Here is a 22,483-nt window from a genome sequence, read left to right as displayed (position 1 = left end):
CATCAAGTGCCTTCTGAGGTACGGGGGCCCCGGGAATCTCCCGTCTTTTAGAGTCGCCTCTGAGGACGGGAAGGCCAGGCCGCCTTCGAATGCTGCGCTGTGCGGGCTTGAGGGTGACTTACTGGCCGTTTGTGACCTGTTGGATTTGGCTGGTTTGGGGAAAGCCAGGCAGAAACGGCAGATGTGCCAGCAGCTCTCACAGTGGAGGAACACGGGAGATGGGCAGGGGAAGTGTGCAACTCGGCCTTTAGGTCATCTTGGACGCTTTTTTTTTTTTTTTTTTTGAGGTGGAGTCTCCCTCTGTCCGGGCTGGAGTGCAGCAGCGTGATCTCGGCTTACCACAACCTCTGCCTCCTGGGTTCAAGCGATTCCCCCGCCTCAGCCTCCCGAGTAGCTGGGACTACAGACGTAGGCCACCATGCTCAGCTAATTTTTATATTTTTGGTAGAGATGGTGTTTCACCATGCTAGCCAGGATGGTCTTGATCTCCTGACCTCATGATCCACCCGTCTCCAAAGTGCCGGGATTACAGACTTGAGCCACCGCCCCAGGCCTTTGACACAGTTTTCAGGGTACGGTGGCCCTGAGGTTAGAAGATACATCAGACATAATTTCTGATTCTCGCTCTGCCTTTAGTTAACCCTGGGCGTTGGTAGTAGCCTCTTCCAAGACAAGGCTAAGGGCACTGCTGTGTGAGAAGCACAGGAATTGCCCGGGGCAGTGCACCTGGCAGGGCTGGAAACTTGCAGGGAAGATGCCCTGGATTTCCTGTTTCTCAGCTCTGGCCAATCTTCAGGTTTGAAGGACGAGTCATAAGAAAGCCCCCCCTCTGATAGGAAATACATGTTTTTGGCTGGTTCAGGGAGCAGGGCACCGGGAGGTTTGGAAGCTTATTTGCACATGCACCGGGCCACAAAAGTAGAGAAGACATTTGGCCGCAAATACATAGAGAAAGTAAAAAATAAAATGCAATTTATGTGATTGCATAGTAACATGAATATATTAACATATACGATTCTATAGACTGAATGTTCTTTCCACCCAAAATTCACATATTGACATCTAATCCTCCATGTGAAAGTATTTTGGAAGTGAGGCTTTGGGGAAGTGATTAGATCATGAAGGTGGTGCCTTCATGAGCTAATCTAATTAGTACACTTATAAAGAGACTCCAGTTTGTGACCATCCTGGCCAATATGGGGAAACCCCCCTCTACTAAAAATTCGAAAATTAGCCAGGTGTGGTGGCGCATGTCTGTAGTCCCAGCTACTTGGGAGGCTGAGGTGGGAGAATGCATTGAACCCAGGAGACAGAGGTTGCAATGAGCTGAGATCGTAGAAATAAATTTCTGCTTTTATAAGCCATCCAGTCTATGGTAATTTGTTATAGCAGCCTGGATAGACAAAAACTAAAACATACCATATACTATGACTTCAGCAGTGTTTGGAACATTTGTTAATGAGGAATGACTTGGTTGTGTGATGACAAAGTAGAGTTAGTTTGTGACATTGGAACGGTGGGAATAACGTAGGAGGCCAAATGGGAGAGGATGCTTTCTCCACTGAAGTGGGGTCACATGAGCAAGCTTTGGAGGTGGAAGGGGCCACCAGGGGGTTCATGGCCTAAACTAGATGGAATGGTAGATACTCACTGGACCGAAATGAGGGGAAGGGATGGATGAGATACTAGCAGGACTGTGAGGTCTCTCTCTTCAGGGTAATGGGGAGAACAGTGAAAAAGATACCACCAGAAGAACATGTTCATCCAGGCACGATGGCTCATGTCTGTCATGTCGGCGCTTTGGGATGCCAGGGTGGGCAGATTGCTTGAGCTCAGATCGAGACAAACCTAGGCAGTATGGTGAAACCCTGTCTCTACCAAAAATACAAAAAATTAGCTCGGCATAGTGGTGCATGCCTATAGTCCCAGCTACTCAGGAGACTGAGGTGGGAGGATGGCGGGAGCCTGGGAGGCGGAGGTTGCAGTGAGCCAGGATCACGCTACTGCACTCCAGGCTGGGTGACAACAACGCCCCCTCTTGGAAAAAAAAAAAAGGACATAGACATAGACATGTTCTCACAGATTGAGATTTTGTAGGGGGTAAATGGCAGAGAAGATGCAGAAGAGTTAAAGTCTGATGACTAAGGACCTATTATAAAGGAGTCACTTTTAAATAAGACTGAAGACCACTTACTGTATCATTTCCTTTGTATGAAATGTCACGAAAAGGTAGACCTCTAGAGATAGAATGTGGTGGCTGGGATGGAAATGGGCATTACCCATAAAGTGGACATGAGGCATCTTATTGGATAGATGAAAATATCCTAAATTGATTTATGGTATGGCCACACAACTTGGTAACTTTCCTAAAAATCATTGAATTATACATTGGAAATGGATGAATCATATATGTAAGATATGCCTCAGTAAAGTCATCTTTTAAAGAGTCTTTTTTTTACATTTTAATAGAAGGGATCTTTCCATGGACCAGCATTTTTTGTGGTGCCACTGTGCTGGTACATGAGGGTACATAGACTAAAGATTTTTACAAAGGGCAATTCTCAAGACAAATGACTACTAAGCATTTTGACTTTAGTAGTCATCACTGACTTACAGATTTGAAGTAAGATGAGGTAGCTTTTGATTATTAAACTGGCAAGGATTATAAAGAGTGACAGGAGCTGGGCACAGTGGCTCATACCTGAAATCCCAGCACTTTGGGAGGCTGAGGTGGGCAGATCACTTGAGGTCATCAGGAGTTTGAGACCAGCCTGGCCAACATGGTGAAACCTCATCTCTACTAAAAATACAGAAATTAACCAGGGGTGGAGGGGGTGGGGGGGGCAGCGCCTTTCATCCCAGCTTCTTGGGAGGCTGAGGCAGGAGAATCGCTTGAACCTGGGAGGTTGCAGTGAGCTGACATCATGCCACTGCACTCCAGCCTGGGTAACAGAGTGAGACTCCATCTCCAAAAAAAAAAAAAGAGTGACAATATTCAGGAACAGATGGGTTCTCTAAGACATCACTGGTGGGGTTCTAAATTGTCACCCTCTTGCTAAAGGACAGACTGGCAGTACATAGGAAAGAATTTGAATATGCTTATGACCCAGCAAGACCTTTGACCTAGGAAATCCCCCCTAAAGGGATTTATCTTCAGGAAACTTCACCAGCAACATGCTAATACTTTTCATACTAAATACTTTTATCTCCAGACCAGTCTGCTGCCCCCAAATCAAGATGCAGACATCCAGCTGCCTATACAACTACCACATGAGCATCTCAAACTCAGGGTGTCCAGAACTTCTGAACAGATCTGTGCATTCAGAGTAAGTCAGATAGACCCTTCCCCAGAAAGCTGCTCTACAGCCTCAGATGATGACTGCTCACTTCATCCTTTCAGGTGCTCAGGTACCTAGTCACTACCTGTCTCAGTCCATTTGTGCTTCTATAACAGAAATGCCACAGATCGGGTCATTCATAAAAACTTATTTCTCACAGTTATAGGGGCTGGGAAGTCCAAGGCGCTAGCAAGGTTGGTGTCTAGTAAGGGTGTGGTCTCTGCTTCCAAGATGGCGGCTTGTTGCTGCATCCTCCAGAGGGTATAAATGCTGTGTCCTCTTATAGTAGGAAGAATGGAAGAGCGGGAGAGGCCCTGCTAGTTCCTCCAGCCCTTTCATCAGGTAGCTAACCCCATTCCTGAGGCCTCTGGCCCCATGATATAATGACATCTCAAATGCCTCACCTCTTAACGCTATCACATTGGGGTTTAAGTTCCAACACTGGGATTTTGGAGGGACACGTACATTCAAACCATAGTACCATCTCGACTTTTCACATCCCATATCAAATCAAAACGCAAAAGCTGTTGTCTCTACCTTCATAATTCATCATGATTCTGGCTATTTCTTACCGTTTCCACCTTTTCTCTCACTGGAATTCCTGTGGATATTATTTTCTCTGGTCTCTCTGCTTCTAACCTTCCCAACCACAGTCTGTTCTCAACACAGCAACAAAGGGGTCATATTAAAACAATACCTTTCACATTACTCCTGTGCTTAAAAATCAGTAGCTCCCCAGTTTGCCCAAAAGTGTTTAACGAGAACCTACTACAAGTCCTTGCATAAACGAGTCTCTATTACCTCTCCGACCTCATCTCCTGTGGCTCCTCACTCGCTCCTTTTCAGCCACAAAGGCCTCCTCACTGTTCCTCCAACACAGCAGGTATGTTTCCAGTCTACCACTTTTGCGCTGGCTGTTCCCTCTGTCTAGAACACCCCTCTCCCAGGTAGCTGCACGGCCAATTCTTTGTCTTCTTCAAGGCTTTGTTCAGTGGGGCTACTCTAACTGCAGAATTTAAAATTGCAACCTGATTTTCAACCCTTGGCATGCTGGAGCCCTTTAGGCTGTTCAGTGTTTCGTTTAGGGATTCACTCCCATCGCCTAGGCTGGAGTGCAGTGATGCGATCTTGGTTCACTGCAATCTCTGTCTCCTGGGTTCAAGCAATTCTGCTGCCTCAGCCTCCTAAGCAGCTGGGACTACAGGTACCTGCCACTGTACCTGCCTCATTTTTGTATTTTTAGTAGAGACAGGGTTTCACCATGTTGGCCAGGCTGGTCTTGAACTCCTGACCTCGTGATCTACCTGCCTCGGCCTCCCAAAGTGCTGGGCTTGAAGGCGTTAGCCCCCGCACCCAGCCAGAACATCTCACTTTTTAACACACCTTATAGTTAGATACTTACTTTAATAGGTTTATCATTTGTCTGTTTGCCCCCACTAGATTCTAATCTCCACAAAGATAGGAATCTTGGTTCACTTCTGTGTCTCCAAATGCTTAGAACAGTGCCTAGCTTATAGTAGGTATTCAGTAACTATTTGAATTAATAAATGAGTGAGTGAATTTGTAATGAACAACTAGTAATTTTATGAACAGAAAAAAATAGCATTATGTCAACAGGAAAAACGGTGAAATGAGTTCCTATGTACGTGTTTGGATGCTCCTCAGTTCCCTGATGAGATGAGACTCAATCATGTACAGCAAAGTCTAACTTTCCCAGCACTCCCTGTTGTACCACCCCCTCCAGGAAAATGCGGCCAACCTCATCAAGATAAGTTGTGTGGTAGAGCTGTGTGGCTAGAGTTCTAATTTGATTGTGTATAGACTGCAGGTAAATCCTACAGAATTATAAGAAACCTTGATCCACTCACAGTAATTTAATAAAGAAATGCGATCACTGGCAAGTAAAAGCCTGGAGATTCTCCTTTGAGGGCCAGTATCTCTGCAGTATGTTTTATGAAATCAGTTCTCATCATTAAGCATTTTCTGCTTCATTTAGCTTCTGAGTTTCTATTTCCAATAGATGTATTGGTGCTGTAAAAAGCTTTTGTTAATTCATGCAGAAATGAGGTCCATGGGGGGGAAAAAAAAAGGAGATCCATGAAAACCTTTGAGGAAATGAAACCTTCATATAAGCTTAAATGATGGAAAGGCCATACTGCTATTTCCTTCCTGTGACAGACACTTTATTGGAGTTGAAATGTACAGTGCATCCTATGGTAAAGTTACTTTGTTATAAGAATTGTTAATTTAAGTCAATCTCGATAGTTTGAGATGTCAACTTTCAAGATAAGTATGACAGTTAGTGATACTTTGTTGCATGGAGATTAAAATAGTTTTTTTCATTGATCATATGATTTAGCTGCCCTTTTTTTTTTTCCAAGATGGAGTCTCGCTTAGTCCCCCAGGCTGGAGTGCAATGGCTGGATCTCAGCTCACTGCAACCTCTGCCTCCCAGATTCAAGCCATTCTCCTGCCTCAGCCTCCCAGGTAGCTAGGATTACAGGCATGCACTACCACACCTGGCTAATTTTTGTATTTTTAGTAGAGAGAGGATTTCATCATGCTGGCCAGGCTGGTATCGAACTCCTGACCTCAAGTGATACACCTGTCTTGGCCTCCCCAAGTGCTGGGATTAAAGACATGGGCCACCACACCTGGCCGATTTAGCTGCTTTTTATCTGGCGTTTTCTGTAGTTCCCCCTCTTCCTACTTCTTTAGATCGAGGAGCTCTTGGCAGTAAACAGAAAAAGAACTAACTATGCTTCAGCACAGACAGATATTGCTGCTAATGGTCCAAAGAGTGCAAGGGATGGTGGGAAACGGTGGAGGAGGGACACTTAATGCCGACTGACACTAATGTAGCTGCTGCCTTAGAAGCTGGTATCCTGAATTTAATTAGCATGTTGTAAAATCATAGAGTAAAATATCTACCTCTTTCTTACTCCTCTTAATATAATTCTACCTCTGTTCTGTCTTAAAATTTATTTTCAGCTGTGTTTTCAGCTGGGCTCAGTGACTCCTGCCTGTAATCCCAGAAATTTGGGAGGCTGAGGCAGGAGAATCACTTGAGGCCAGGAGTTTTAGACCAGCCTGAGCAACATAGCAAGACCCCATTGCTATTATACAAAAATAAAAATAGCTGGGAGTGGTGGCCTGTACCTGTAGTCACAGCTATTTGGGAGGCCGAGGCAGGAGGATCACTTGAACCCAAGAGTTCAAGGCTGCAGTGAGGTTTGTTTTGTTTTGAGATGGAGTCTCACTCTGTTACCCAGGCTAAAGTGTGGTGGTGCCATCTTGGCTCACTGCAACCTCCACTTCCCGGGTTCAAGCGATTCTCCTGCTTCAGCCTCCCGATTAGCTGGGATTACAGGCACCCGCCAACACTCCCAGCTAATTTTTATATTTTTAGTAGACATGGGGTTTCACCACATTGGCCAGGCTCGTCTCTAACTCCTGACTTAAGGTGATCTGCTCACCTTGGCCTCCAAAAATGCTGGGATTACAGGTGTGAGCCAGCTGCAGTGAGTTTTGCTTGCACCACTGCATTTCAGGCTGGGCGACAGAGTGATTTTTTTGTATTTTTAGTAGAGACAGGGTTTTGTCTCTACTTTTTTGTCTCACAAAAAAAGAAAAGAAAAATTTATTTTCAATATTGGTTTGGTTTAAGATGCATATTGGTTTATGTTAATCATTGATATCAAGAATAAAATGTCATTGAGCTCCTTTTATAGGCTTAATGTTGGGGAAAAGACCAATTACAAACCAAATTATTTTGTGTATTTTCCCATTGTATGTCAAGAACTATGATTTTACTCTACTAGTAAGCTTCCAAGCTGATGCACCAGAGTTTTATGGATGCTGGCAGAAGGCAGACTCCTGGTTCAAAGATGAAAAATGTTTGTTACTGACAGAAATAGTAGGATCCAGAGTATCAGCATATTTTCACTGGCTCCCCAAGCGCCAGTTCCTTCAGGGCAACATGGACCTCTGTCCTGATGTATAGATGAGTGTGACTTCAATTCCACTGCTAAACTACGTAGTCCCCGGGTGTGGTGGCTCACACCTGTGATGCCTGCACTTTGGGAGGCCAAGGCAGGAGGATCACTTGAGCCCAGGAGTTGGAGACAAGCCTGGGCAACATAGTAATACCTCATCTCTACAAAAGATCTTTAAAATCTAAAAAATTAGCCAGGCATGGTAGAACACACGTGTAGTCCCAGCTACTCAGGAGGTTGAGGTGGGAGGATTGCTTGAGCCTGGGAGGTCAAGGCTGTGGTGAGCCATGATTGTGCCACTGCATTCCAGAGACTCAGTAAGACCCTGTCTCAGAAACAAACAATAAACCTATGTAATGGTAACAAGTTCTGATAGTTGATAATTTGAATTGGGTGTGAATGACTAATAAAGTATCATTAGTCAGAAAAAAAGAAATCTTGAATAAATATTTACCCTAATTATTTCTTCCTCAACATGTGTCTCCCAATCTAAATTTTGTGATTAAAAATAATTAAATGTACACATTTTGTAATGAAGAAAACATTTTTGTTTATTCATATTCTGTATTAGTATTTGTTTTGTTTTGTTTTGGTTTGGTTTTGTTTTTGTTTTTTTGAGATAGAGTTTTGCTCTTGTTGTCCAGGCTGGAGTGCTGTGGCACCATCTTGGTTCACTACAACCTCCACCTCCTAGGTTCAAGCGATTCTCCTGCCTCAGCCTCCCAAGTAGCTGGGATTACAGGCATGCACCACCATGCCTGGTATTTTAAGTAGAGATGGGGTTTCGCCATGTTGGACAGGCTGGTTTTGAACCCCTGACCTCAAGTGATCCACCCGCCTCGGCCTCCCAAAGTGCTGGGACTACAGGCGTGAGCCACTGCGCTGGGCTGTATTAGTTTGTTTTACGCTGCTAGTAAAGACACACCTGAGACCAGGTGATTTATAGAGGAAAAAGGTTGAATGGACTCACAGTCCCATGTGGCTGTGTTAAAAATAAATTTGTGATAAAATTTTGTGATAAAAATAATTAAATGTTCACATTTTGTAATGAAGAAAACATTTTTGTTTTATATTCTGTATTAGTTTGTTTTCACACTGCTAAAAAAGTCACACCCAAGACTGGGTGATTTATAGAGGAAAGAGGTTTAATGGACTAACAATTCCATGTGGCTGGGGAGGCCTCAGAATCATGGTGGAAGGCGAATGAGGAGCAAAGTCATGTCTTACATGGCGGCAGGCAAGAGAGTATGTGCAGGGGAATTCTGCTTTATAAAACCATCAGGTCTCCGAAGGACAGCATGGAAAAGACCTGTTTCCCTGATTCAATTACCTCCTCCCCAGGTCCCTCCCATAACACGTGGGAATTCTGGGAGCAACAATTCAAGAAGAGATTTGGGTGGGCACACAGCCAAACCATATTTTATTCCCTGCTCTAGAGTTCAGATATGGGAGAGGAGGCAGGTGGTGCTCAGCCCCAGCCATTTATGCTGAGTAGAGGAGATGGAAGTAGTAGAAAGTGGCTTCCTCAGTCTGTTCCTTCAGCAGGCATTTGGAATGGACTGTTCTAGTCACATCTTCTAGGCCTAGACCAGGTGTCCCCAAACTACGGCCCACAGGCCACATGCCCTGAGGCCATTTATCCGGCCCCCCGCCGCACTTCAGGAAGGGGCACCTCTTTCATTGGTGGTCAGTGAGAGGAGCACAGTATGTGGCAGCCCTCCAACGGTCTGAGGGACAGTGAACTGGACCCCTGTGTAAAAAGTTTGGGGACGCCTGGCCTAGAATCTGACCCAGTTTTCAAAGTGTCATGTACCTAAGCTCTGTCTTCCTCCATCTGAACAAGGCTTTCTCTCTTCCCCTTTCTGTCCTAGGAAAGAAGTTGATTATCTTCACAAAAGATTTATGAGCACACCAAAGTAATCACTCACTTTTTTTTTTTTTCTGAGACAGTTGTCACCCAGGCCAGAGTACAGTGGCATAGTCATGGCTTACTGTAGCCTCGATCTCCTAGGCTTAAACGATCTTCCTGACTCAGCCTCCCAAGTAGCTGGCTCTGCAGGTGTGTACCACCACACCTACTTATTTTTTGTAGAGATGGAGTCTCATTGTGCTGCTCAGGCTGAGATGTCAGTCACTCTTTTTTGTTTTTATTTTGAGACAGAGTCTTGCTCTGTCACCAGGCTGGAGTACAGTGGCATGATCTCAGCTCACTGCAATGGGTTCAAGTGATTCTCCTGCCTCAGCCTCTTCGGTAGCTGGGACTACAGGTACGCATCACCACGCCCAGCTAATTTTTGTATTTTTAGTAGAGATGGGGTTTCAACTTGTTGACCAGAATGGTCTTGATCTCTTGACCTTGTGATCTGCCCACCTCTGCCTCCCAAAGTGCTGGGATTATAGGTGCAAGCCACCACACCTGGCCGGATGTCAGTCACTCTTACTAGGCAATATTCAGCCAAAAAATTTCCACCTTGAGTCCCCTAAGGACAATTTGACTCTGTCTAGGGAGGCTTGTGGAATCTGTGAGGAAATTGAGTAGAGCAGGAAGGTGACACCTGAGTGAGTGCCCCTGGCAACCTGGGTCCCATCCCTCTTACAGAGCTGTCCAAACTTGCCCCATTTCTCAGCCAGGACTTCCCTGGGAAATCAATCTGTGTATCTTTAACACTTCATCTCAACCAGTTGTTCTCTGGGAACCCTGTAGATTTAGAGCGTCAGACAGTTCTCTGAGTTAATTAGGCTTAGCACGTTTTCAAAAGACCACAAACAGCTTTGCAGCCTCTCATTACTTCCTAGGGGAGGGAAAATCCTGGGCACCAACAATTAATTGCTGTCCATCCATCCTGTGTGTCCAGCAAGGTGACTATTAGCAGCTAGTTCTGTCCTATCAACTCAGACCCTGTCGCAGTAACTCATCTGTAAACATCCCCTTTTGTTTGGCGTTTATTCTGCTGTTGTCTGTGTATCGGCCTGACATAGATGAAGTAAGAGTGTCTGCTTCGGTGAAAAGTGTTCAGAATTCTCTTGTGCTCATGGCATGGTTGTACAGGCCAGGGCCTAGTGGTGGTGATACCAGTTACCGTGGTTTTGTTTTTGTTTTTGTTTTTGTTTGTTTTTGAGGTGGAATCTCACTCTGTTGCCCAGGCTGGAGTGCATTGGCAAGATCTTGGCTCACTGCAACCTCCATCTCCTGAGTTCAAGTGATTTTTCTGCCTCAGCCTCCCCAGTAGCTGGGTTTACTGGTGTGCACCACCACACCCAGCTAATTTTTTGTATTTTTAGCAGAGACGGGGTTTTGCATGTTGGCTAGGCTGGTCTTGAACTCCTGACCTTAAGCGATCCGCCTGCCTCAGCCTCCCAAAGTGCTGGGATTACAGGCCGTGAGCCACTGTGCCCTGCCTTCGTTTGTTTTTTTGAGGCGCAGCGTTACTCTGTTGCCCAGGCTGGAGTACAGTAGCACAAACATGACTCATTGCTGCCTTGAATTCTGGGCCCAGGTGATCCTTCTGTCTTAGCCTCCTGAATAACTAGGGCTACAGGCATGTGCCACCATACCCAGCTTTTTATTTATTATTATTATTTTTTTTTTTTTTGAGACAGTCTTGCTCTGTCACCCAGGCTGGAGTTCAGTGGTGCAGTCTTGGCTCACTGCAACCTCTGCCTTCTGGGTTCAAGCGATTCTCCTGCCTTAGCCTCCTGAGTACTGGAATTACAGTGTGCACTACCATTCCTGGCTAATTTTTATATTTTTAGTAGAGATGGGTTTCACCATGTTGGTCAGGCTGATTTCAAACTCCTGACCTCGTGATCTGCCTGCCTCAGCCTCCCAAAGTGTTGGGGTTACAGGTGTGAGCCACTGTGCCTGGCACTCAGCTGATTTTTTTAAAGTAGAGACAGCTTCCTGCCATGTTGCCTAAGCTGGTCTTGAACCCCTGGGCTCAAGCAATGCTCCCACCATGGCTTCCAAAAGCTCTTGGATTACAGTTATGAGCCCCAGCATCTGTTCCAGGTTACTTTGAATTGCACACATAGGCACCACAGTTCAGCTTGGCAGGACCCACCATGGGTTCACACTGTGTGCCAGGCATCAATAATCAATGGCTAAATGTCCAAGATGATTTTCAGAGGTACCTGGAAATTGTTTTTTCCAAAGGTTTTGGCAAAACAGTCAAATATCAAAACTGTACAGCAGCCTCAAGCCCTCTTTTAATAGAATTGGGTTATAGATAAATTATGTATGTCTTCAGTCTTCCGACATCTCCCTGTATTTGCCCCTCTCTTATCTATTTTCTTTTCTTTCTTGGTCTTTAAACTCCAGACAGCTTTATTCCTCCAGCTTTTCTAAGCTCCTACTTCCGCCAACCTCTTCCCAGGACTCCTATCTTTGTAGAGCCCAGACTCCAGAATTATGATAAAGCGTCAAGGAACAGAGGAGTTGCTCAAAACTTTCTTTCAGATAAGGCACCTTTTGTGGGAAAGGGAGGAGGAAGCAATGTGTCCAGAAGAAGCCTGGTGAAGTAAAGAACTACAACTGGCCAGATGTGGTGGCTCACTTCTGTAATCCCAACACTTTGAGAGGCTAAGGCAGGTGGATCACAGGAGGCGAGGAGTTTGAGACCAGCCTGGCCAACATGGCAAAACCACATTTCTACTGAAAATACAAAAAATTTAGGCAGGCATGGTGGCATGCACCTGTAATCCCAGCTACACAGGAGGCTGAGGCAGGAGAATCATTCAGACCTGGGAGACGGAGGCTGCAGCGAGCTGAGATTGTACGACTGCACTCCAGCCTGGGCAACAGAGTGAGTGTGGCTCTTAAAAAGAGAACTGGCTGGGCGCAGTGGCTCACACCTGTAATCCCAGCCCTTTGGGAGACTGAGGCAGGTGGATCATGAGGTCACATGTTCAAGACCAGCCTGGCCAAGATGGTGAAACCCCATCTCTACTAAAAATACAAAAAAACAGCTTGATGTGGTGGTGGGTGCCTGTAATCCCAGCTATTCAGGAGACTGAGGCAGAGAATTGCTTGAATCCAGGAGGTGGAGGTTGCAGTGAGCCGAGATTGCACCACTGCACTCCAGCCTGGGCAACAAAGTGAGACTCTGTCTCAAAAAAAAAAAAAAAAAAGAACTACAATAGATTTCAGAGCAAAAGTTCTAGGCTACAACTCAGAACCTCATTTCTGGATACCCTGGTCTTTCCATTTGTCTTACAGTCATTCTGCAAAGGTCAAAGTCAAATAAATCTTAATTGAATTAATAATTTTACATGCCAGAGGAAAATTGCAAATTAAAACAATATGTGATGGAGAAGCTTCTGAAAGACTACTCAGACCTGTTTATGGAGAAGCCGCATTCTATTTTCCTAGAGAACACGATTGTATTCCATTTCTTTCTCATACTGACTTTGGAATGAAGTGTAACGATTCTAATGCTGGGTAAGAATCCTCCTGAAGAGAAAAGGGGACTTGAGTCCCCTTTGAATTAGTCAGAAGGGGTTAGAAAAGTTAGGTAAGTCATTTAAATACTAGTATCACGTTGAAGGTGGTTTAAAGAATTCTAAGAAAAGTGCCCCCTACTTAAATAAAGTCTCTTTCTCACCAGCTTGCCACAGCATCCATAATTGATTCAGTGCCCTTTGTCTGCAGGAAGGCCTTAGAAAATTTAGTGTCTAGGAAGGAATAAAACAAACTGTCATACAGTTCCTTTAAGATGACAGGGTCTTATTTATTGCCAGGAAGCTGGAGAGGATAGGGAGATGGTGCTGAACTCCAGGTACACTCTTCCTGGCTTTGTCATTTTGCCAAGAATGGACCCTGCAGACAACTAAAATACTGCAGACAAACTAAAATACTGTCTCAGTCACAGGCGCCTTCCAAGGTTCTCAGAACTTCTGTGAGAGTACAGGGGAGAAGGATATTTAAGTTCTTATACTCTGAATCAATGGGCCAACTTTTTGGGTACTGAAAAGGTCTCTGCATACCACTCATCATGTTGCTTGAAGATTTCACATATTTAACAAAAAGTGGATTCCCGAAAAGCAGTTTTAAATGAACATTGTCTCCAGGCTAAATCTTTTTCAGGATGATCGGAAATGTTCAGGAGGCCTAGGACCACGTGGAGATGAAATGAATATTTCTGGCTGGGAGCAGTGGTTCATGCCTGCAATCCCAGCACTTTGGGAGCCCGAGGTGGGTGGATCACCTGAGGTCAGGAGTTCCAGACCAGCCTGGCCAACATGGTGAAACCCCATCTCTACTAAGATACAAAAAAATTAGCTGGGTGTGGTGGTGGGTGCCTGTAATCTCAGCTACTCAGGAGAGTGAGGCAGGAGAATCTCTTGAACCCGGGGGGGGAGTTGAGATCATGCCACTACACTCCAGCCTGGGTAACAGAGTAAGACTCTGTTTCAAAACAAAACAAAAAAAATCTATTTTTAACAGGTTTTGTGCTGCACACCGGATCAGTATTGTTGGAATGGCTTGCTCCTCTTATCCCCAGAATTCTTCCTGGGAAGCTAGTGTCCACAATTACTAGAATGTGAAAACCAATAAGATGATCCATTTTAACACCCGCACTTTACAGACGAGGAAACTGAAATGCAGGGTTGACAGTGATTTAAAGAGAATTGCTCAGTGGGCAGAGTATGCGCTTTGGAATCAGGCCACTGACTAGCGATGTGAACTTGGGCGAGCTGATTGATCTTTCCAAGCTGCAGTTTCATCTTCTGTTAAGACAGTTCTTAGGTAAATAAAGTCTATAAGGCACCTACTCAAAAAATGAACTCAAAATTTTTCTATAATAATACTATATTCATTGTGAACTCCAAATTTGCCCAATAATACTATATTCACGGTTTTTTAAACATTGAGACACAATTCACATAACAGAAAATTCACCATTTCAAAGTGTACATTTCAGTGCGTTTTAGTGCTGAGTTGTGCAACCATCACCACTACCTAATTTCAGAACATTTCCTTACCCCTCAAACCTTGGGTCTATTAGCAGTGAGTCCCGATTCCCCTCTCCCCCAGCACTGAGCAAGCACTAATCTCCTGTCTCTATGAATTTGCCTATTCTGGATGTGTCATGTAACGGAATCATACAACATGTAGCTCTTTTGTGGTCTGGCTTCTTTCACTTTACATAATGTTTCCAGGTTTTATTCATGCCGTAGCATATAACTCATTCCTTTTTACTGACAAATGGTATTCTATTATAAGGATACACCAACATTTGTTTATCTGTTTATCAGCTGATGGAAATGGAAGACCCAGAGGTCAGGTCTGGTAGAAAACAGTCACCACTGTTTTAATGGTTAGGTCAAAGCCCAAACGAGGACTTGGGTGACCCACTGTCAATCTGGTCTTGTGTTGATGCCCTGCACGGTCTTTCCTGACATCTGAGCACATGTATTTTAAATAGTAGTGGTTTGCTCAAAGAAAACCTTACAACCTGGCTACCTCCTTTTAGGATTTTATACTTTTCCGTGGATTTTTCCAGTGTGGAAAATGTATACACAAAGAAATGAGATCTATACATTATAGAAAAATTGTGCTGAGAGCCAGGTTTAATTTTTATTTTCGAGACTAGTGGATGGTCTTTTATTTCTTTTGAGATGGACTCTCGCTCTGTCGCCCAGGCTGGAGTTCAGTGGCTCAATCTTGGCTCACCACAACCTCTGTCTTTTGGGTTCAAGCGATTCTTGTGCCTCAGTCTTCTGAGTAGCCGGGACTACAGCCACACACCATGACGCCTGGCTCATTTTTGTATTTTTAGTAGAGATGGGGTTTCACCACGTTGGCCAGACTGTTCTGGAACTCCTGACCTCAGGTTATCTGCCTGCCTCAGCCTCTCCAATTGCTGGGATTACAGGTGTGAGCTACCACCCCTGGCTTAGTAGAGGGTCTGAATGCCTTTGTCAGTCTGTATTTCACAGGATGACCTAGCATCTGTACAGGATCTTTTATCTGCCTGTTTTTGTACCTGTAAGTTTACTACCATGGTTTATAGCCTGAGATCAAAGAAGATTTTTACTGAGTTTGGTTGATGTTTGAGTCATGAGTCCCCCACCCCCCCCCCTTTTTTTTTTTGTTTGCTTTATTACATGGCAAAAATTCAGAAGTATTCTCTTCTTTAGTTAGTCACTGTCATTCCATCAACGTGACCATTATGTATGGGGAATATATGTCTTTGGGCCAGAATTTAGTGCATTTCGAGCACATCTGGTCACCTCTCCTTCCTGCTCCCTGGCCTGCTACCTAAGTGAAAGCTCACTATGAGATGAGAGGAGGCCTTTGATGATCTGGCCTCCTTCCCACGTAATATAATGACTGGCCCAGCTCTCAGGTCTGATTTCCCTGCTGACAAGATCACAGAAGGCATGCTAATGTCTCTTTACCTGCAGTCATCATTTCTTCAGAGGCAGCGTTGCATGCAGCCCTAGGCTTTTACTTTGTGGGCGTGTGAAGTCCAGAAGCAGATATGATTTGTGAAGGATTTGGTTGTTCACACTTCTGCGTAGGAACAAGTGATGTGTAGAATGTGGCAAGATTCCAGTGGGGAAGGTGTTCCCTGGGTTCATCATGGATTTGTGCTGCTGGATCTTGGGTAGCATGAGTGGAGAGTCCAGCCCCGCCTGCTTTCCTGACTTTGAGCAAGTGTTTTCTTTGCTAAAGCTTTGATGATCCGGTCCTGAATACCCCTAATTACTCATTTCATTTGATGCTGTATTTTCTTACTGTTCTTTAAGATCTGGAGCAGTTACCGTGTGTCCTGCTACATATTCCTTATCTCCTTTGTATTATTTCCTGCTTCTGAACATCTGCCAGCTCTCCCATACATGAAAAAGCGACAGACCCTGGCCCTTGTCTTTCCACGCTGAACGCCCCTTATTCCTTCACTGTTCCTGGTTGACAATCTGCGCAGCCTTTCGTTCTAGTCCCCCTTTGCCTCTGTGTTTTCTACATTGTCAGTGTTCTTCCTAATGTGGTGTCCAGACTAGAAATGACACTCCACATGTGCTATGATCAGCCCCAACTAGCACCGTTACCAACACCTGGGTCCGATCCTCATTCAACACAGTGTACTGTTGCCACCGGTGCCTTCTTAGCCAGTTGCCTATTTGTTTTGTTTTGTTTTTTGTAGACAAGGTTTCACTCTGTCACCCAGGCTGGAGTGCAGTGGTGTGATCTTGGCTCACTGCAGCCTCTGTCTCCTAGGCCCAAGTGATCCTCCTGCCTCAGCCTCCCGAGTAGCTAGGATTACAGGCAAAGACCACCATGCCGGGCTAAGTTTTGTATTTTTAGTAGAATCAGGTTTTTTTTGTTTTGTTTTTGTTTTGTTTTTGTTTTTTTTTTTTTTTGAGACAGAGTTTCGCTCTTGTTACCCAGGTTGGAGTGCAATGGCGCGATCTCGGCTCACCGCAACCTCCGCCTCCTGGGTTCAGGCAATTCTCCTGCCTCAGCCTCCTGAGTAGCTGGGATTACAGGCACGCACCACCATGCCCAGCTAATTTTTTGTATTTTTAGTAGAGACGGGGTTTTACCATGTTGACCAGGATGGTCTCGATCTCTTGACCTCGTGATCCACCCGCCTCAGCCTCCCAAAGTGCTGGGATTACAGGCTTGAGCCACCGCGCCCGGCCTAGAAACAGGTTTTGCATGTCACCCAAGCTGGTCTCGAACCCCTGGATGGATTAGAACAGTCCGCACACCTTGGCCATCCAAAGTGCTGGGATTTCAGGTGTGAGCCACTGCACCCGGCCACCAGTTGCTTTTTTTTTTTTCCCCCCCATTTTGAGATGGAATCTCACTTTGTCATGCAGGCTGGAATGCAGTAGCACCATCTCAGCTCACTGCAACCTCCTCCTCTGGTCCTGGTTCAAGCAATTCTCCTGCCTTAGCCTCCCGAGTAGTTGAGATTACAGGCATGTTCCACCATGCCCAGCTAATTTTTGTTTTTTGGTTTTTTTCGAGATGGAGTTTCACTCTTGTTACCCAGGCTGGAGTGCAATGGTGCGATCTCGGCTCACTGCAACCTCCGCCTCCTGGGTTCAGGCAATTCTCCTGCCTCAACCTCCTGAGTATCTAGGATTACAGGCATGTGCCACCATGCCCAGCTAATTTTTTGTATTTTTAGTAAGACAGGGTTTCACCATGTTGACCAGGATGGTCTCCATCTCTTGACCTCGTGATCCACCTGCCTCGGCCTCCCAAAGTGCTGGGATTACAGGGGTAAGCCACCACGCCCGGCATTTTTGTATTTTTTAGTAGAGACAGGGTTTCACCATGTTGGCCAGGCTGGTCTTGAACTCCTGACCTCATGATCTGCCGACCTCAGCCTCCCAAAGTTCTGGGATTACAGGTATGAGCCACCATGCCTGGCCTCACCAGTTGCCTTTTCATACTAGCCAATACCTGTGACCCCTACTCAGTGAGGGCTGGGCTCCCGTTGTGTTATTTGCCCCTGAGAGCAGAACTTGACACTTTCCCCAATCCATACTCTCCATTCGTTACTCTGGGGACTCATAGTTTCATTCCATTGGAACTAGATGGATGGGCGCCTAGCATAATTCTGATGCAAGAAATGGTTGGAGCGAAGGAGAATTTTATTTTATTTATTTTTCGTACTTCGGGGTACATGTGCGCATCCTGCAGGATTTTTGCATAAGTATATACATGCCGTGTTCCCCACTCCCCCTCCCTGGTTGCCTACATCAGGCATTTCTCCTGGTGTGATCCCTCCCCATCCGCCCTGCACCCCCTGCTGTCCCTCCCCTCCCCAAGAATTTTATTTTTTAATGATATGTTAGCATTGGCTGTGTTCCTGGAAAAATCCTCCTCCAGCTACTGATCCTGTGGTACTTAAATTAGTAATTTCTAGTTCTTGGGGTTTTGTGTTTGTTTTGGGAGTTGGGGCGTCATTTTTTGCACCAGTTATTACATAGATTAAAAAAATGAATTGGGTGTTGAACCTCTTTAGGGAGCTTAGTACCTCAGCCCTTTGGCCAACTTGCCGTCACTTGGGTCCTGTATGGACCCTTGAATTCCTCGGTCTGCTGTGCTGCCCAGGAAGGGTGTGTGGGTTCTAACTGGCGCCTCTCTGTCTGTTACAGTTACCTGGCTGAGCAGTGCTGGAATGGCGGCTTTATCTACCTGATCATGCTGCGTCGCTTTAAGCACAAAGCCCACTCCACTTATAATGGCAACAGCAGCAACAGCTCCGAACCGGGAGAGACACCTACGTTGGAGCTGGGTGACCGAACTGCGAAAAAGGGGAAAAGAATCAGAAAGTTTGGGGTCATCTCCAGGCCTCCTGCCAACAAGGCCCCTGAAGAATCCAAGGGCAGCACTAGCTGTGAGGTGTCCAGTGACCCCAGCGCTGAGCTGGAGAACGGCCCTGACCCTGAACTTGGAAATGGCCATGTCTTTCAGCTAGAAAATGGTCCAGATCCTCTCAAGGAGGTGGCTGGACCCCATCTAGAGAGGTCAGAAGTGGACAGAGGGACAGAGCAGAGAATTCCAAAGACAGATGCTCCTCTGACCACAAGCAATGACAAACGCCGCTTCTCAAAAAGTGGGAAGACGGACTTCCAGTCGAGTGACTGCCTGGCACGGGTAAGCTTTGGTTTGATTGTGGAATCAGAATTTTATTTGTTGTGGGTGTTTGTTGGTTTTTGCAGCCCAGCCCATGTGGGAAATACAGGCTGGGCTGAGAATCTTGAAATATTGTTTGAAGTTGCTTTTAAGGTTTAAAAAACACATCTAAGATGACCTCTCATTGAGAAACCAACAAATCCATTAAGATAAGTGATCAGAGAATGACAAAACTCCAGTCATTTTATCCTACGTAAATGAAGAGCTAGTCAGTGATCCTAAGTGGAAAACTCAAGCCTTCTGTGTTAAAATTTGAGTCATGTGAGGTCCAGATAAAGTACTTAGCTGCATCATTATTTATCACTGCTGTCTCTAGTGGAATTATTGCTGCAAGGCCAAGAATTCCTGGTGACAGTTAATACCACAAACATCTAAGCCTCAGTATTACACAGGAAGGGTATTCAATACACAGGGAAGCATCTGCTTTTATTTTTAGCAGTTCAAAATTGGTAATGTTTTCATGAGATTGTGTTAATACATTGCTGAATTCTAAGGAAGTTTGGAAGCTTCACAAAAATCTCTGATACTATGAAATCCAGCTGTGAGGGTCAAGGTTGGTTACCACACCTGCTTTGCCTTTAGGTATATTCTGAATGGTAAGGGGTCAGCTTCTAGCCTCAAATGGTCTCCCTCATTATAACCAACATTCTGTCTTGGGAGAGTTACGTTTCTTTAGGGCAGACACACTCATTCCAAGAATCTTCTTGGCAGATATTCCTGCAGACTCCAATTGAAACGATAAACTGCCGACATGGGTACTGATTGGTTTCTTCTCTGACTCGGGAGTTGTGCTCTGGGGATGAAAGAGAAAGTTACAAAGATCAAAAATGGGCATAGAAGTATCAAGTTGAGGCCTGGCGCAGTGGCTTATGACTGTAATCCCAGCACCTTGGGTGGCCAAGGATGGCGGATCGCTGGAGCTCAGGAGTGTGAGACCAACCTGGGCAACATGGTGAAACCCTGTCTCTACCAAAAATACAAAATAATTAGCTGGGGACCTGAGTGGGAGGATGGCTTGAGCTTGGGAGGCAGAGGTTACAGCGAGCCAAGACTACGCCACTGTACTCCAGCCTGGGTGAACAGAGCAAGAGCCTGCCTTAAAACAGAAAAAAAGTATCAAGTTGAGTGTTGGCTGCCGGGAAATGGCACCCCAGGAGTAAGTGTGATTTCTGCCATTGCAGCCACATGTACAATGATTTGAAAAGAATGAGAATAACCCCTCTCTCAAGAGATTATGTTCTTTCATTTGAGGAGCTGGGTGATCTTCATGAAGCTGGACATAGAGAAGGCGTTATTTGTAAATGGAATGTGTGAATAAGATAAAAATTGATGTCTCCATTGATTTGCTACCAGTTTTATGAGTTCCCCCAACCAAAAAAAAAAAAAAATGATGGTATAGCTCACTCCTGTAATCCCAGCACTTTGGGAGGCCGAGGTGGGTGGATCACAAGATCAGGAGTTCAAGACTGCCCTGGCTAATATGGTGAAACCCCGTCTCTACTAAAAATACAAAAAGTAGCCAAGCATGGTGGCGCACGCCTGTAATCCCAGCTATTTGGGAGGCTGAGGCGGGAGAATCGCTTGCACCTGGGAGGTGGAAGTTGCTGTGAGCCGAGATCGTGCCACCGTACTCTGGCCTGGGCGACAGAGCGAGACTGCATCTCATAAACAAATAAATAAATAGTGAAAAAAACCAAAGTGTGATCTATTCCCTTTGAGGCATTTTTCTGAAAAGCCATATGCCTGTAGAGAGGGGAGAATTGCCATCTGGAATTGGCATTCTTTGTGACTTTATAATTCATATTCTGATTATCAGCTCTGGATCATAATCTTTGTCTTGGTATATCAGAATGGACCACACATCTTCTCAGGCACAAATATTTTAGCACCCTTTTCAACCATAAAATTATCTTTATTAGGTGCATTTGCCCAGGATTGATAGGGTTGGCAAAAAGTAGATTTTCACAGCTTTCTCCCACATTCTGGGGACACCCAAATTGGAACCAGCAGACCTTCACACAAGATTGTTTAGGTTCTTGGGATTTTTATTTTTACTCCAAGATAGAGACCAAGGTCATGCTAAAATGAAATCTCCAGAAAAAGAGAAAATGGCTATTTACCTCGTAAGCCTTTGGGGGAAAAATTTTTATTTCATTTGAATAATGGGAGCTTAAACATGTCAGTATTTTTCCATTTCTGTGTGACTAATGATTTAATATATCTGCAGAAACCGAATAAATTACAGCAAAGCTCATAGTGATTCAGACCATTTTTGTTTGTCAGGTACTTCTTTTTCATAGACTGTTTCTTGTTCTAAGACAGTGTTACATTAAAAGGAATCCTCAGTCTTTTCTTTTCCATCCTGTTCCCTCTTAACAGACCAACAGGAAATATATTTGCTTTAAACAACTTTTTCTTTTTTAAAAATAGTATTTTCTATAAAATGTTAACACACAATAATACATATACAAGCAGATTCCTATTTAAAAAGACAAAGTTGGATTTATCTTCTAAAACAGAATCTCTTAGGATATAGACAAACTATTTTAGACATGAGTTCAAAGTTCCTCATTACTTTTTTTTTTTTTTTTTTAATAGAGACGGGGTTTCACCATGTTAGCCAGGCTGATCTTGAACTCCTGACCTCTGGTGATCCACCTGCCTCGGCCTCCTAAAGTGGTGGGATTACAGGTGTAAGCCACCACGCCCTGCCCCTCATTACCTTCTTAGCAAATATCTTTACTCCTCTAAGATGACAGTTTTTGCAAGTTGGCTTACATAGAATGTAGTATATTTTTGTAATGCTACATGTTGAAAATGAATACAACCGAATGTAGTCAAGTGGCAAAGAAAAAAATAGTCCTACCACTTGCCAATCAGGCGAGTTTATTCATGACTGACATGGGATGTCTGTGGGTCCATTTGTGGTCTTTCCTACCCTGCACAGTACCAGCCCTTTTTCTGTGCCTCCCTGTAAATTGTTCAGCTGACACCTCATGCAGGCTGCCTGGACCTGCATCTGCAGGAATGGGTGGGAAACTCAGAAGGAACATCACACTCAGAACATCTTCCTGATGAGCAGCAGCCTGAGGATAGTCCTTTTCCAGGAAGGCCCCTTGGTCACCAGGTGAACTTACATTGACCTACATGGTGACATCTCCCAAGCCCACGTCTGAGCCTTCAGCTCTCTCCTGAGCCCGAGTTTTGTGCCCACTGCCTGCAGGACGTCTCCACCTTGGATATTTCACGGCATGCCTAAAACTCAGCGCATCTCTTTCCCATACTCCCTGAGCCCACTCCAGTGTTCCAGGTCTCACTGTCCACAAGTTTGCCCGAGCTGAAAGTTTCATGAGATTCATTGGGGATGACCAGCCATCTGGTTTGTCCAGCACTTTCCCTGGTTTCTCACTGAAATGCTGGGAAACCCTCAGGACAGCTGGTCATCTCGGAGTCACCTGAAGCGCTGCCCGCTCCCTTGTGCCATGTCTGGTCAT

General features: G+C 45.0%; 1 protein-coding gene across 11 annotated transcripts in view; it reads left to right on the top strand.

Annotated features, from left to right (window-relative positions):
• PDZD2 (PDZ domain containing 2) overlaps nt 1-22,483 on the top strand; it is a 472,221-nt gene that overhangs the window by 329,465 nt on the left and 120,273 nt on the right. For 9 of the 11 annotated variants that reach the window (XM_074386830.1, XM_074386827.1, XM_074386818.1 and 6 more), the window contains one exon: nt 18,449-18,950. In XM_074386830.1, the coding sequence (XP_074242931.1) occupies nt 18,449-18,950 (502 nt within the window). Of the gene's footprint in view, nt 1-18,448; nt 18,951-22,483 lie in introns of those variants that run through there. The other 2 variants (XM_074386839.1, XM_074386838.1) reach the window with 1 other exon arrangement.

Source organism: Saimiri boliviensis, chromosome 1 (genome assembly GCF_048565385.1).
Source record: "Saimiri boliviensis isolate mSaiBol1 chromosome 1, mSaiBol1.pri, whole genome shotgun sequence".
In the NCBI taxonomy this organism is placed as follows: domain Eukaryota; kingdom Metazoa; phylum Chordata; class Mammalia; order Primates; family Cebidae; genus Saimiri; species Saimiri boliviensis.
This window is presented reverse-complemented; position numbering and strand designations above follow the sequence as displayed.